The sequence below is a fragment of the Pseudonaja textilis genome, chromosome 2 (genome assembly GCF_049901715.1).
Source record: "Pseudonaja textilis isolate UNSWEBS1 chromosome 2, rPseTex1.2, whole genome shotgun sequence".
Taxonomy (NCBI): domain Eukaryota; kingdom Metazoa; phylum Chordata; class Lepidosauria; order Squamata; family Elapidae; genus Pseudonaja; species Pseudonaja textilis.
In genome coordinates this window covers 57,749,265-57,763,095 of record NC_141991.1, presented here as the reverse complement: position 1 = coordinate 57,763,095, position 13,831 = coordinate 57,749,265, and the positions used below count along the sequence as shown (strand labels likewise).

General features: G+C 35.6%; 1 protein-coding gene across 2 annotated transcripts in view; it reads right to left on the bottom strand.

Annotated features, from left to right (window-relative positions):
* The window catches only part of LOC113453271 (inter-alpha-trypsin inhibitor heavy chain H4-like), a 42,729-nt gene extending 37,200 nt beyond the window's left edge, over positions 1–5,529 (bottom strand). For both annotated transcript variants that reach the window (XM_087923988.1, XM_026724781.2), the window contains exons 1-3: positions 5,445–5,529; positions 1,314–1,474; positions 308–412 (exon numbers count right to left, since the gene is read on the bottom strand). In XM_087923988.1, coding sequence (XP_087780114.1) covers positions 308–412; positions 1,314–1,474; positions 5,445–5,519 — 341 coding nt within the window. In that variant the 5' untranslated portion in view covers positions 5,520–5,529. The remainder of the gene's footprint in view (positions 1–307; positions 413–1,313; positions 1,475–5,444) is intronic.
* Between the last annotated feature and the right edge of the window lie 8,302 nt (positions 5,530–13,831).

Here is a 13,831-nt window from a genome sequence, read left to right as displayed (position 1 = left end):
CACTATTTCTCTTCTGCCCTCCCTCTCTGCTCTTTCTCCTCATAGGACAGAACCCTTTTTGGGGGGCTATTTTTGGCATTCATGATAAGTTTCAGATTATCCATAGGCTTCCTGAGACATCTTTAAAAATTCAAGATGGCTTGCATGGTTTATTACTTTACTACATGTATTTTCTTATATAAGGCTTTAATGCTTAAACCCTCTGTCTGCATGTGCCAAGAAACAATGGATCATATGTACTGGGTGGGTCTGGTTAAGAAAAGACATCCGCTTAAAATCCAAACTTGGGAAAACTTCTTGTACTTACTTGACAATTCCAGCACTCTGACCTCGTGAAATGGCGGAGTCATACTGAGCTTGAGCGGCTTTTTTCTCCTTGATTATTCCAGGGTATTTTTCTCCATCTATGGTCCTTCAAAATAGATGTTTCAAAGAATTCAGAAAGGTCCACAAAAAGAAAATGAAAACACACTGATAGTAAGATACTTTATGAAGTGAAAGAAAATAAAATCCTACATTACTGGATTGAATGCAATTTCATTTTAATCATACTTTAGAAGTAGGAACTTTTGAAGTGTTGATGGGAAATAGTCATCTGGGGTGGGGGATTGCATTGTCTTCCTTTATCAATGTAATTTCTCCCAGTATGGTTCCTTATCAGGAACCAATCAGTTGTGGAAGTAGGGTTGTACAGACAAATTCCAATACTGAATAATTCTTGTGATTACACTTTAATCAATCAATGTTATTTTGCTTTGAATGAAAAGTTTCTACCAGATGAGGTCTGTATTCAATGGGTTCAACTGTTCTGAAAATATTCCCCAATTTTACATAGGTAAATGGTTTGTTTTTGCAGTAATTTGATCCATATTTGTGATTTTAGTCACGAATCGCATATTTGGGGAGTTGTATGCTGATTTGGTAATGGGAGTGCCTTATAAATCTCGAAAAACAAGTAAGTAAAATTCAGATCTGTCTTATCATTTCAAATGTTGAGCCATAGTTTCAGTGGATTTCCTACCTCAATTGCTCCCATAGATGAGCTCGTAAAAAGGCTTCTTAAAAGGAGTTATGGGTCTCAGGTCACCTACCATGAGATTTATTATATAGTAGAATTTTGCCAATCTTGACATTCTTACTAATGTTGTAAACAAGAAATAAGGATATATCCTGTGGGCCATTGCTTTTCTTAACTTGTAAGGTTGAATAAGATTGTTGTATGTATTTACTCCTTTCTTTCTATAGTTCTCAGTGGGAGATTGCTGCCAAATTCTGAAATGTTCCATCTTTTAAAATGCCTAAATGGTGCTTACATTGTGAAGTTTGTGATGAAGGCTTTCTTGGGTAGTTCCACATCAAAAAGAGCCTCCTTAGATTCATTTGCCCGGTTGACAATTCTGCTGGTGATGACTGTGTAGGCATACCGTGACATGACTTTGCAGTCAATGTGCAGGCTGTAGATTTCAATGGCATTCTAGGGGAAGAAAAGAGAAAGTGCCTACTGGTTTCTTTGCTGGAAATTGTTACTAACAATTGAACAAAGGCTAAATGTTATTAGCAGCAAATGCCACACAGAATCACATAAATCAATTTTTGAGATCATAATTTGCTGTAATAGAAATGCAAGAATGTTCTTTTAAATTATTAAACTCTTTTTATATTGTTTGAATATATTATATAAAATACTTACATGCTACTAAAACTCTTGTTATGACCTTTCCCTGGGTGAAGGTGAATTATAAGGCAAGAGTTTTTGAACCAAGCTTCCTCAAATTGGCTAATTGACAGAATGAATCTAATGCAGGGGTCTTCAAACTTGACAGCTTTGACTTGTGGACTTCAACTCCCATAATCCCTTCTCTAGTCATGTTAGCTCAGGAATTCTAGGAGTTGAAGTCCACAAGTCTTAAACTTGCCAAGTTTGAAGACCCTTGGTCTAATGGAATGAAATTTGAGGAAGTTATGGCTGCTTCAGCCGCAGGCAGGCAGGCAGATAATGACAGAATGACAGGGAGGGAGGGAGGGAGGGAGGAAGAAAGGAAAGAAGGATATCCCAATCAGACATGAGTTGTCTAGTGTTATATAAAATATGATACTTTGCTGAAAATAATGCTGTTGTAAAGATTTGATTTGGTTTGCTGTGAGCAGCCCACCAACCTCCCAATTTTGACATGTTCAGTACAGAACCTTTTTCTGGCACACATAGAAGCAAATTCCATAAATATCTGCATCTGCCTAAAAGAACATCTACCCATCCACCCACCCTGCAAAATGGGTTGCTCTGTTAGGATATCCTAAATCAGCCACAAGAGACATCTTCATTTTATTCTTCCTTAAGAAAGGGGCACCTCAGCGTTTACACTTGTATTTTGTATTTGTCCTAAACATTAAAGAATAAAGTAAGAAATCAAGATTGATTTTGGCAAACTGTTAAGCAAAAATATGTTACAGAATACAAGGAGAAACAGACTCAGTTGTTTGCTCCTCACAGCATTTATATCTTAACAGATAACAGATAATCAGAGTTGGAAGGGAACTTATAGGTCATCTAGTCCAACCCCCCGGCCAAGCAGGAGACCCTACACCATTTCTGACAAATGGCAGTCCAATCTCTTCTTGAAGGTCTCAAGTGATGGCACTCCCACAACTTCCGAAGGCAAGCTGTGCCGTTGGTTCTCACTGTCAGAAAGGTTCTCCTTATTTCCAGGTTGAATCTCTCCTTGTTCAGTTTCCGTCCATTATTCATTGTCTGGCCTACAGGTGCTTTAGAAAATAGATTGACTCCTTCCTCTCTGTGGCAGCTCCTCAAATATTGGAAGACCACTATCATGTCTCCCCTGGTCCCTCTCTTCACTAGACAAGCCAAGCCCAGTTCCTGTAACCATTCTTCATATGCCTTAGTCTCCAGTCCCCTAATCATCCTGGTTGCTCTTCTCTGCACTTTTTCTAGAGTCTCAACAATTTTTTGATAATGTGGTGAACAAAACTGGATGCAGAACTCTAGGTGTAGTCTTAATAAGGCTTTATAGAGTGGTATTAGTACCTTGCTTGATCTTGATTTTATCCCTATGTTAATCAACTTAGGATTGCATTAGCTTTTTTGGCTGCTGCTGCACACTGCTGGCTCATATTTAGCTGGTTGTCCACTAAGACTCCAAGATCCCTGTCACAGTTACTGCTATTGAGCCTGGTTTCACCCAGTCTATATGTGTACTTTTGGTTTTTCTTGCCTAAGTGTAGGACTTTACTTTTCTCTACACTGAATTTCATTTTGTTAGATACAGCCCAGTGTTCTAGTCTGTCAAGATCCATCTGGATCTTGAGCCTATCTTCTTGGGTGTTAGCTATTCCTGCCAACTTAGTAAGTTTCCCTTCTACTCCCTCATCTAAGTCGTTAATGAAGATATTGAAGAGTACTGGACCTAAGATGGAACCTTGTGGCACCCCACTGCTTATTTCCCTCCATGTAGACTTAGACCCATTAAGGACTACTCATTGAGTATGGTTTGTCAGCCAGTTGTGAGTCTATCTAGTGGTGGTGCTATCTATTCCACTTTTTTCTAGTTTACTAAAAAGTAGGTTGTGGTCTACTTTGTTGAATGCCTTGCTGAAATCTAAATATATTATGTCCACAGTGTTTTTCTGGTCTACTAATTTAGACCAGAACACTAGGTTGAAGAATGAAATAAGATTGGTTTGGCATGATCTGTTCTTAACAAACCCGTGCTGACTGCTAGTTATTTTATTTGTTTCTAGATGTTGGCAGATCTGTTTTTTAAAAATTATCTTTTCCAGTATCTTCCCAGGTATTGATGTTAGGCTGATTGGTCTATAGTTTCCTGGATCTGTTTTTTTTTTCCTTTTTAGAAGATGGGAACCACGTCAGCTCTTTTCCAGTCCTCTGTTAGTTGCTCCAGGATTTTTGAAAGATATGGTGCAGTGGTTCTGAGATGACCTCTGCCAGCTCCTTTAGAACTCTGGGATGTAATCCATCAGTCCTGGTGATTTGTGTTCATCAAGATCAGACAGGTGTTCTCTTACTATTTTTTTGCTTATTTTAACTTTTATTTCTGGTCTGTCTTTTACAGTTATGTTTTTGGTGGGTTGAGCTATAGTTTCTTTTTGCATGAAGACCAATGCAAATAATGAGTTAAGCAGTTCTGCTTTGTGTTACCTGTTACTTCCTTGCCATCTTCTCTCTTTATCTTGCCAGCACATGACTGGCTGCTTTTGGAAGTAAACCAATGTCAGATATTAGCCATTCATGTTTATAGAATACTTTAGAATAGGGTTTATACAGGTAGCCCTCAATTTACAACCACAATTGGGACTGGAATTTCGGTTGCTAAGTGATGCAGTCATTAAAGGAATCATCCCATGACCAGGTGCAATTTTTCAATCATTTTTACCATAGTCATTATACAGATCTGGCTTCCTCCTTTGACTTCGGTTGTTGGAAAGTAGCTGGGAAGTTACTGGGAAAGTAGCTGGGAAGTTACTGGGAAGTCACAAATTATAGTCATGGGGTGATGGGGTGGTGCAATAGTTATAATTTCAATAACAAACTATAAGTCACTTTATAAATTTATAAACTATAAATGAATAGTTGTAAGTGAGGACTACCTGTACAGAGTTTGAACTGAGTCTCTTTTAGAAAGTTAAAATCTTATTAATGAATTCATTTCCAGCTTCTGATTTAAGACATAGTGATGATATACTACAAGAAGAGAAAGGAGAGCTCCTGTCGTTGGGGAAGAAAAAACACATTGAGGCAAAAATTTCAAGCAATGGAGCCTGGGCTGCTCTTAGGCTCTGAAGAGCTGCCACATGTCAAGAAAACAGATTTGCTTTGTTGAAATCTTGCATTACTTTAGAGGAACTTGTAATAAAGCAAGTTCTGAAGTCTGCTAGCTCTCGAGAATGGATCCAAACTAAGGGTGATTCCAAACTGCTAAGATCCCAGCAAAATATCCTTATCCATTTTGACAACAGATAAAGCTCTCATTCCACAAACTGAGGAGATGGGAGTTTAACTCCAGCTGTCTGATACGCTGAACTTAGAATCAAAGAGTTAGAACCATTTTGGTCCCCGAGGTTAATCCGCCGTTTGGTGGGGGAATCCAGATTGAAATACCTCTTTTGAGCACCTCAAATGAGGTGTTGCCACTTCTCTGATAGATAAATTCCCCTATTAATCTGCTCTTATTAACTTTCAGTTACATCTTTATACTAATTATACATATATCAAAATACAGTCACATGTGCCATTTCTAAACAACATCTTCAGTTACAGTGCAAATTGTCTTCCCTTGTCTAAGTCAAGTTCTTCTCAGTTAGTTATTTTTTCTCATTTTCAACCTGTAACATTAATTGAATGATTAAAAATTCAGGCATGCATTTTTTCATATTTCAATGAACAATTAAACATCAAAGAAGGCAAGTACCTGATGGATAACAGCATCCGTTAATAGAATTTGTGAAGACAAAGCCAGCCAGAGAGTGAACAATTGCTTTTCCATTTTGGAAATGACAGAACCATAGAGGAGAATTTATTTATTGGTTAGTGAAAGTTAATGAACAACTACTATTTGGTAAAATTTGAGAAACCAGTAGACCCAATATTTACACAGAGATGTAAAGTACAATTAACCACTTCCTGTATAATGCAACTTCTTCAAAGTCTTACTAAGTTTTCAAATATTGCTACCTGGTTTAACTTTTATTGATTGGTTCTTAGGTACATTAATGCTACCCTTCAATCAATTGGACATTGATCTTGTAACTCCAAAATTTAAAGTTGAAGGCAGGGGTGAACCTTCATTATCTTAAAAAATGTTTTCTTAAATATTTCAGAAAAATAAGTAACCTGTGAGCAATATCAAGAACTGTAGCACTTTTCCATACAAAATTTATCAAATATGGCTGGTTTTTATTAGAAGTCATGGTGTTTTGATTGTCAACTATTTGCATTGGGTAGATATGAATTATAATGGTGATGTTACTATAACTCACACATTGTCTGGGTTCAATCTTAGGATAGGTGATGTTACTATAACTTACACATTGTCTGAGTTGAATCCTTGGATTGGGCTAAATCCTAGGATTTTGAAGTAACCACTGCAAAATTCAGATCAATAAAATAAGTCCATATTTTCTATAAACTCTGTTTTTGAGTGTTTGATTCTTTTATCTTTATTGTTGGATATGAGGAAATGTTTTCTCATTGGTAAAAACCAATCAATGATTTCAATGGTTAATTCTGCTATTATCTACCATTACTTTTTTTTTTCATTTTAAGTCATGACTGCAGTTAATTTGCTACCATGCTGGCAAGAAATGATCTGTACTCTGATAAATATCAGAATAATAGAGTTGGAAGGGACCTATCCTCTGTCAAGCAGGAAATCTTATACCATTTCAAACAAGTGGTTGTCCAATCTCTTCTTAAAAACTTCCAGTGATGAAGCATCCCACAACTTCTGAAGGCAAGCCGTTCCACTAACTGTCAGAAAATCATTACTCTTTCTACATCCTGAAAAGGAATTAAGTTCTTTAACTGCAGCCAGGCCTTCTAAGTGATTGAATAATTATGTCTGCTTTTGAATAATTGTGTCTGCTGGGATTTCATCCAGCATGTAAATACAAATTAATAAATATTACCATGTTGGACCTCAAAAAAATGTTGGCGGATGTATTCTCTCTCCCCACCCTCCTTCTTTCCCTTCTCTCCATCCTTTTATATGCCCCACATATTAATTCCTAACTGGGCAAGCTAAATCTACACTCTTCATCCAAAACAATTATATTATGATAATTTTGTTCTTTTTAAATGAGACTTGCTACAGTTGCTGCTCTACTTAATTTCTTGGTATTCTTTTAAAATACTGCCTATGCTCAGAAGAATGAATTCTCTAACAAGCAGTCTTAGTGAGTGGAACTCTCCAATATAAATTAAAATAGGGAATGAATAAATGAACAGCAGGAGAGCCTTCCTCATTTTGGGGGAAGTGAGTCAATCCAAGGCAATGATAAGGGGAGGAAGGGGAGAAATAAAATACCAGATAATCAGCAAATTCTGGTTGGGTTATCAGAGGCAAAAAGCATTTCCATTCTATCACTAATGTACAAGAGAGGCTGGATTAATAAATATCTAGGCTATGGAGCAACTGGAAATGAGCAACTCTGGAAATGAGCAACTCTAATGTTTACATATAGACTCCAGCAATGTCCTTCTGGCACAAGATTGGGCAGGAAATATTTTTTGTCAATAGAAGAGAATATCTGTATTGTAGAGTTGGACTGTGGGGTCCTTAGTGCTCTCTGAGCTTGGTTGTTTGCTTGTAGACATTTCGTTACCCTACTAGGTAACATCATCAGTGGGGTATGCTCCTGTTCAGTGGTGGGATTCTAATAATTTAACATCCGGTTCTCTGCCCCAATGATTTCTTCCAACAACCAGTTCACCAAACTGCTCAGAAACTTAACAAATGGTTCTCCCGAAGTGGTGCAAACTGGCTGAATCCCACTTCTCCTGTTTGTATATACAAGAGAGAGTTGGCAGAGAGTTCCAAGGTCTGGAGATTCCGTGGTTATGGAAACAGGTTGGTGAAGGCAGAAACAGAACAGGTTCAGCTCAGGAGGAAAAAGAGTTTACAGTCAGAATCAGTTTGGAAAGTCATCTTAGTTATTTTTTGTTCAGAAGTTTTATTGTTTTCTGTTTTCATTTTCATATTTGTGTCATATTAAAAACATTCTGTAAATATTGCAATAGTGCTCCTTGATCTCCTTGGTAGATGGTTACATGCCTAGTAAAGTATATACCTCAGTATAGCTTACAGAACTCAAGTTTGATTGTGTGAATGGATGGCTCTCTACAGTTAAATGCAGTAGTTAAAAGTATTGGACTTGTAGCAGAAGAAAACTAGTTCTAGTCCTTTTTTAGGCATAGCAGGTGATTTTGAGGTAAACATTCTTTCTAAGTCCTAGACTGAAAGGTTACTGGACTAGTGTAGTATATTAAATGAAGAGACTTCATCTTGTGCTTTATCATGAAGGGGAAAAAAATCTATTCTTTCCTCAAAAGATGATTGACTCGAGTCTTCATTCCCCACAACAAAGTGTGTAACACTCCTTTATTCTGGTGCTCATGGTTTGGGAGATTATAAGAGGAGCGTAAATTATGTTTTCAGTGGTTTAGTGCCCTAAAACAAATCACTGTATAATCATTGAATCTAATCAAACACACAAAGTCTTTGCATGAAGAGTGAACTCAGTATGTTCTAGTCCTGGAAACAGTGTCTGAATTTGCTGCATACCCCACCCTAAAAAGATAACATACAAAGAATTAAAATAAAATAATGTAAATAAAAAGAATAAAAAGAAAAAAGCACAGTTTAGAAACAATCTTCCTACTCCTTTTTAAAATCGAGTAACTATATAAGCTGACAGCGCCATCATGAGGCTCTTACTAGTAAATTAGCAAGTGATTAAATTTAGTAAATATTTTAATATAAAGTAGTGCACTAAAATTTCCAGGATAATTCAGAACCAGGAAGCAAACCCTGAAATTCCCCTTCTAGATTTGAACAAAGGCTTCTGGGTTATATTCTACAAAACCTGCTAAATTTCCTCCAAAACTTTATTTGAGAAAGAAGGAAAAAACTGTTTTAAACCTGAAAGTGGTAAAAAAAATCTCTTTGCCGTGGGCTCTGGCATGAGACAAAGGAAAGGACATACAATTAAGAAAAATTTCTGGGGAAGTTCCTGTCATGGGCAGAGAGACACAAGGAAAATGTCTGAGGAAACTGCATGGAGTAATGACTTCACCCATTGTCCATATGGAACAAGTGAGGTTGATGGAAACTGAGATACAGTGCCTAGCAACTATAATCTGAATCCATCTCATATGCTAGTAGATACCAAGAGGGTGGGAGGGAGAAAAGGAAGGAAGGAAAAGAAAGAAAGAAAGCAACTGAGTAGACTCAGAAGCAAATCAATTCTTACTCCTAATGTAATTTTGTCTTAATACAGGCATTGCTTGTTTTCATATATTTACATGAAAATTCAAGTGTATGAGACCATATATATCAAAATATGTTAAAAGAGAGTTCATGCCGTGATTCTTTACCGTATTGAAATTTGCTCCAGACTGCTGTGATTCTTAGATGTCATCAGAGATCAAGAGTTGAGCTGATTTATTTCCAAGCACATCTCTGTGTTTTTAATCATACAGTATCTGTTGCTGTGAAGAGCCTTTGGAGAGTTTGAAGGTAAGCAAACCTCTTAGTGATGGAAAATTTCACAACTTCTCTGCCTTCTCAGTCCAACTCCTCATTTTATGCACTGCAGAGGTTTAATTACTGTAGCACCTATGTTTTAAAGAATCCACAACTCTTTAAAAATACAACAAAGGGGCAAGAAACTGACAGCTCTGCAGCTGCTCTCTTAAAGACACCAATCTTTGAAAACTCAGTGTACAAATAAGAACATTATCAAAAGGAAGGACATGAATTTAATGCTGCTTTCTGCACTCAAATTGGTCAGGTAATAATCTTTAAGAAATTCCATTTGTCTGCAAGTGGGACCAAAAAATAACAAAGTGTTATCTTAAAATACGTTTTCTTAAATATTTCAGAAAGGTAAGTAACCTGTGAGCAATATCAAGAACTGTAGCACTTTTCCATACAAAATTTATCAAATATGGCTGGTTTTTATTAGAAGTCATGGTGTTTTGATTGTCAACTATTTGCATTGGGTAGATATGAATTATAATGGTGATGTTACTATAACTCACACATTGGGTTCAATCTTAGGATAGGTGATGTTACTATAACTTACACATTGTCTGAGTTAAATCCTTGGATTGGGCTAAATCCTAGGATTTTGAAGTAACCACTGCAAAATTCAGATCAATAAAATAAGTCCATATTTTCTATAAACTCTGTTTATGAGTGTTTGATTCTTTTATCCTTATTGTTGAATATGAGGAAATGTTTTCTCATTGGTAAAAACCAATCAATGATTCCAATGGTTAATTCTGCTATTATCTACCATTACTTTTTTTTTTCATTTTAAATCATGACTGCTGTTAATTTGCTACCATGCTGGCAAGAAATGATCTGTACTCTGATAAATATCAGAATAATAGAGCTGGAAGGGACCTATCCTCTGTCAAGCAGGAAATCTTATACCATTTCAAACAAGTGGTTGTCCAATCTAAGTTCTTCAACTGCAGCCAGGCCTTCTAAGTGATTGAATAATCATGTCTGCTTTTCTCAGAACTGGGATTTCATCCAGCATTTAAATCTAAATTAATAAACATTACCATGTTGGGCCTAAAAAAAAATGTTGACGGATGTATTCTCTCTCCCCACCCTCCTTCTTTCCCTTCTCTCCATCCTTTTATATGCCCCACATATTAATTCCTAACTGGGCAAGCTAAGCCTACACTCTTCATCCAAAACAATTATATTATGATAATTTTGTTCTTTTTAAATGAGACTTGCTACAGCTGCTGCTCTACTTAATTTCTTGGTATTCTTTTAAAATACTGCCTATGCTCAGAAGAATGAATTCTCTAACAAGGAGTCTTAGTGACTGGAACTCTCCAATATAAATTAAAATAGGGAACGAATAAATGAACAGCAGGAGAGCCTTCCTCATTTTGGGGGAAGTGAGTCAATCCAAGGCAATGATAAGGGGAGGAAGAGGAGGAATAAAATACCAGATAATCACCAAATTCTGGTTGGGTTATCAGCGGCAAAAATCATTTCCATTCTTTTTTTTTTACTTTTTTTTTATTTTTTTAAAAAAATTTTTTTACAGATCCTATTAATATAAGAAAAGGCACAAGACAAGGTTGCCCTTTGTTATTTGTATTGACTTTGGAAGTGCTGAATAGAAATATTAGAGAGGATTCAAATATAAAAGGAATGAAAATTAAGAAGGAGGAATTTAAATTGCAAGCCTTTGCGGATGATTTGGTTTTTATTTTGGAAGATCCCCTAGGAACAGCTTTAAAGCTACTGGAAAAAATAGAAATGTATGGTGAGATGGCCGGCTTGAAAATAAACAAAGATAAAACAAAGAGCTTGACAAAGAATATGTTATTAAAACAAAAAGATGAACTGGCAGATTTGTTGAAAATTCAAGTTACGGATAAGGTTAAATATTTGGGGATACATTTGACGTCAAGATGACATTGAAAGAGAATAACTATATTAAACTTAAACAACAGATGGCATCTGATTTGAAGAAATGGGAAAATCTACAATTGTCATTGATAGGTAGAATTTCAACAATCAAGATGAATATTTTACCCAGAATTTTATATTTGTTCCAAACCATACCAATCAGGCTTGGTAAAGATTACTTTGAAGAATTAAATAAAATTGTGTTGAAGTTTATATGGCAAGGTAAGAAAGCCAGAATAAAATTAAAACTTCTACAAGATGCTAGAATTAGAGGAGGATTTGGCCTTCCGAATTGGGAGTTGTACTACCAAGCTGCAAATTTAATGTTGGTTAAAGAATGGATAACATTAAGAAAGACTAGATTGTTGACATTAGAAGGGCATGATTTATTACTGGGATGGCATGCTTTTCTGTGGTATAAGGGAGCTAAATCACAGGGCTATTTTAGAAGGCATTGTATAAGGGAGTCTTTATGGTTGAATTGGGAGAAAATTAAGAGAAAATGTTATTTGAAAATCCCAGTTTGGTTATCAACTATTGAAGCTTTTTCTTATCCTATAATATATGAGAAGGAACAAACAGTTAGATATGGGGAAATATTGGATGAAAAGAGTAAATTTAAAGCAATGCAAAAACTAGAAGAACAAGGCATAAAGATGAATTGGTTTTCATATGCGCAAATACATTCAAGGTATCTTATAGATTCTAAAGCGGAGGGATTTTATGATAAATTGACTGATTTAGACAGGATCTTGACAGGTACTGATGAAAAAGTGATTAAAAAATTATACAGTTATTTGTTGGAAATTTTATTAGAGGAGGAACAAGTTAAAGCAACGATGATTGTTTGGGGGAAGAATTTTGGATATGGGATTGATTTGGAGAAATGGGAAAAATTGTGGTCTCAAAATTATAAAATGACAATGTCAACAGCTTATAAAGAAAACTTGTATAAGATGTTTTACAGGTGGCATTTTCCTCCGACAAGAATTGCAAGAATGTTTAAGAACAAATCTGAAAAGTGCTGGAAATGTCATCAGATACCTGGCTCATACTACCATATGTGGTGGACTTGTGAGGACGCTAGAAAATATTGGACTAAGATTTGCATATGGTTGGAAAAAATGACAAAGACACATATAGACTTGAAACCAGAGATTTTTTTTATTGGGAATCTTACCTGATATATATAATAAAAATTTGAAGTATTTGATTGTAAATATATTAACAGCGGCTAGGATTGTATTTGCTAAAAACTGGAAGAGTGAGAAAACTCCATCAGAGGAAGAAATTATTAAGAAAATATTGGATTGTGCTGAAATGAGTAAATTGACATTTGAAATCAGAGAACAAGAAGATAAACAATTTTATGAAGTTTGGGATCTTTTTTATCAATGGTTAGATAATAAAACATAATAATAGAATATTCAGATTTAGCATAAAAAATTTTTCCCTTTTTTTCTTGATTTTTATCTTTATAAAACATTATCAAGATAGATTTGGTATGATCTTATGATTTATTGCAAAATAAACTAAGTAAACTATAGTTATCTCGTTAAAATATGAATTAACAAAATTATAGATAAATGATTTTTTTAGTGATGATATTAGGTTATACAATTATTGATTGATAATATGAGCTATTATGTAATATAATTATATTAGTGACTACGAAATGGATGCACAAAAAAAGTGGTAAACCAATCGATGCACTGTTTGTAAATTTATGAAGAAGGATGATATTTTTATGTTTTATGTGGTATGTCTATGTTGTTTTGTTGTTAAAATAAAAAAAAATCATTTCCAATTCTATCACTAATATACAAGAGAGGCTGGATTAATAAACATCTAGGCTATGGAGCAACTGGAAATGAGCAACTCTGGAAATGAGCAACTCTAATGTTTACATATAGACTCCAGCAATGTCCTTCTGGCACAAGATTGGGCAGGAAATATTTTTTGTCAATAGAAGAGAATATCTGTATTGTAGAGTTGGACTGTGGAGTCCTTAGTGCTCTCTGAGCTTGGTTGTTTGCTTGTAGACATTTCGTTACCCTACTAGGTAACATCATCAGTGGGGTATGCTCCTGTTCAGTGGTGGGATTCTAATAATTTAACATCCGGTTCTCTGCCCCAATGATTTCTTCCAACAACCAGTTCACCAAACTGCTCAGAAAGTTAACAAACGGTTCTCCCGAAGTGGTGCAAACTGGCTGAATCCCACTGCTCCTGTTTGTATATACAAGAGAGAGTTGGCAGAGAGTTCCAAGGTCTGGAGATTCCGTGGTTATGGAAACAGGTTGTGGGGGAAGGACACAAAATATAATGAACTGCTTATAGAAATAGAATGACTTTGGAAAAAGAAAGGAAAGATAGTACCTATAGTGGTAGATTCCTTGGGTGCAATGCAAAACATCTGAAGCACCACTTGAATACCATAACAATTGACAAATTGTTAAAGTTTTAAAAAAAGCTCTTGGACTTTTGTTTTGTCCCAGGCAAGATTTTAACCAGACTTAGCTTTGTTGCTCTCCCAGAGAAAAACATTACCATTTCCATAGAAATCAAAAGACTTCCTACCAAATTGTGTGCGGGAATAATTATATAAGTGACTTATATTTATATTCCCTGATTATATT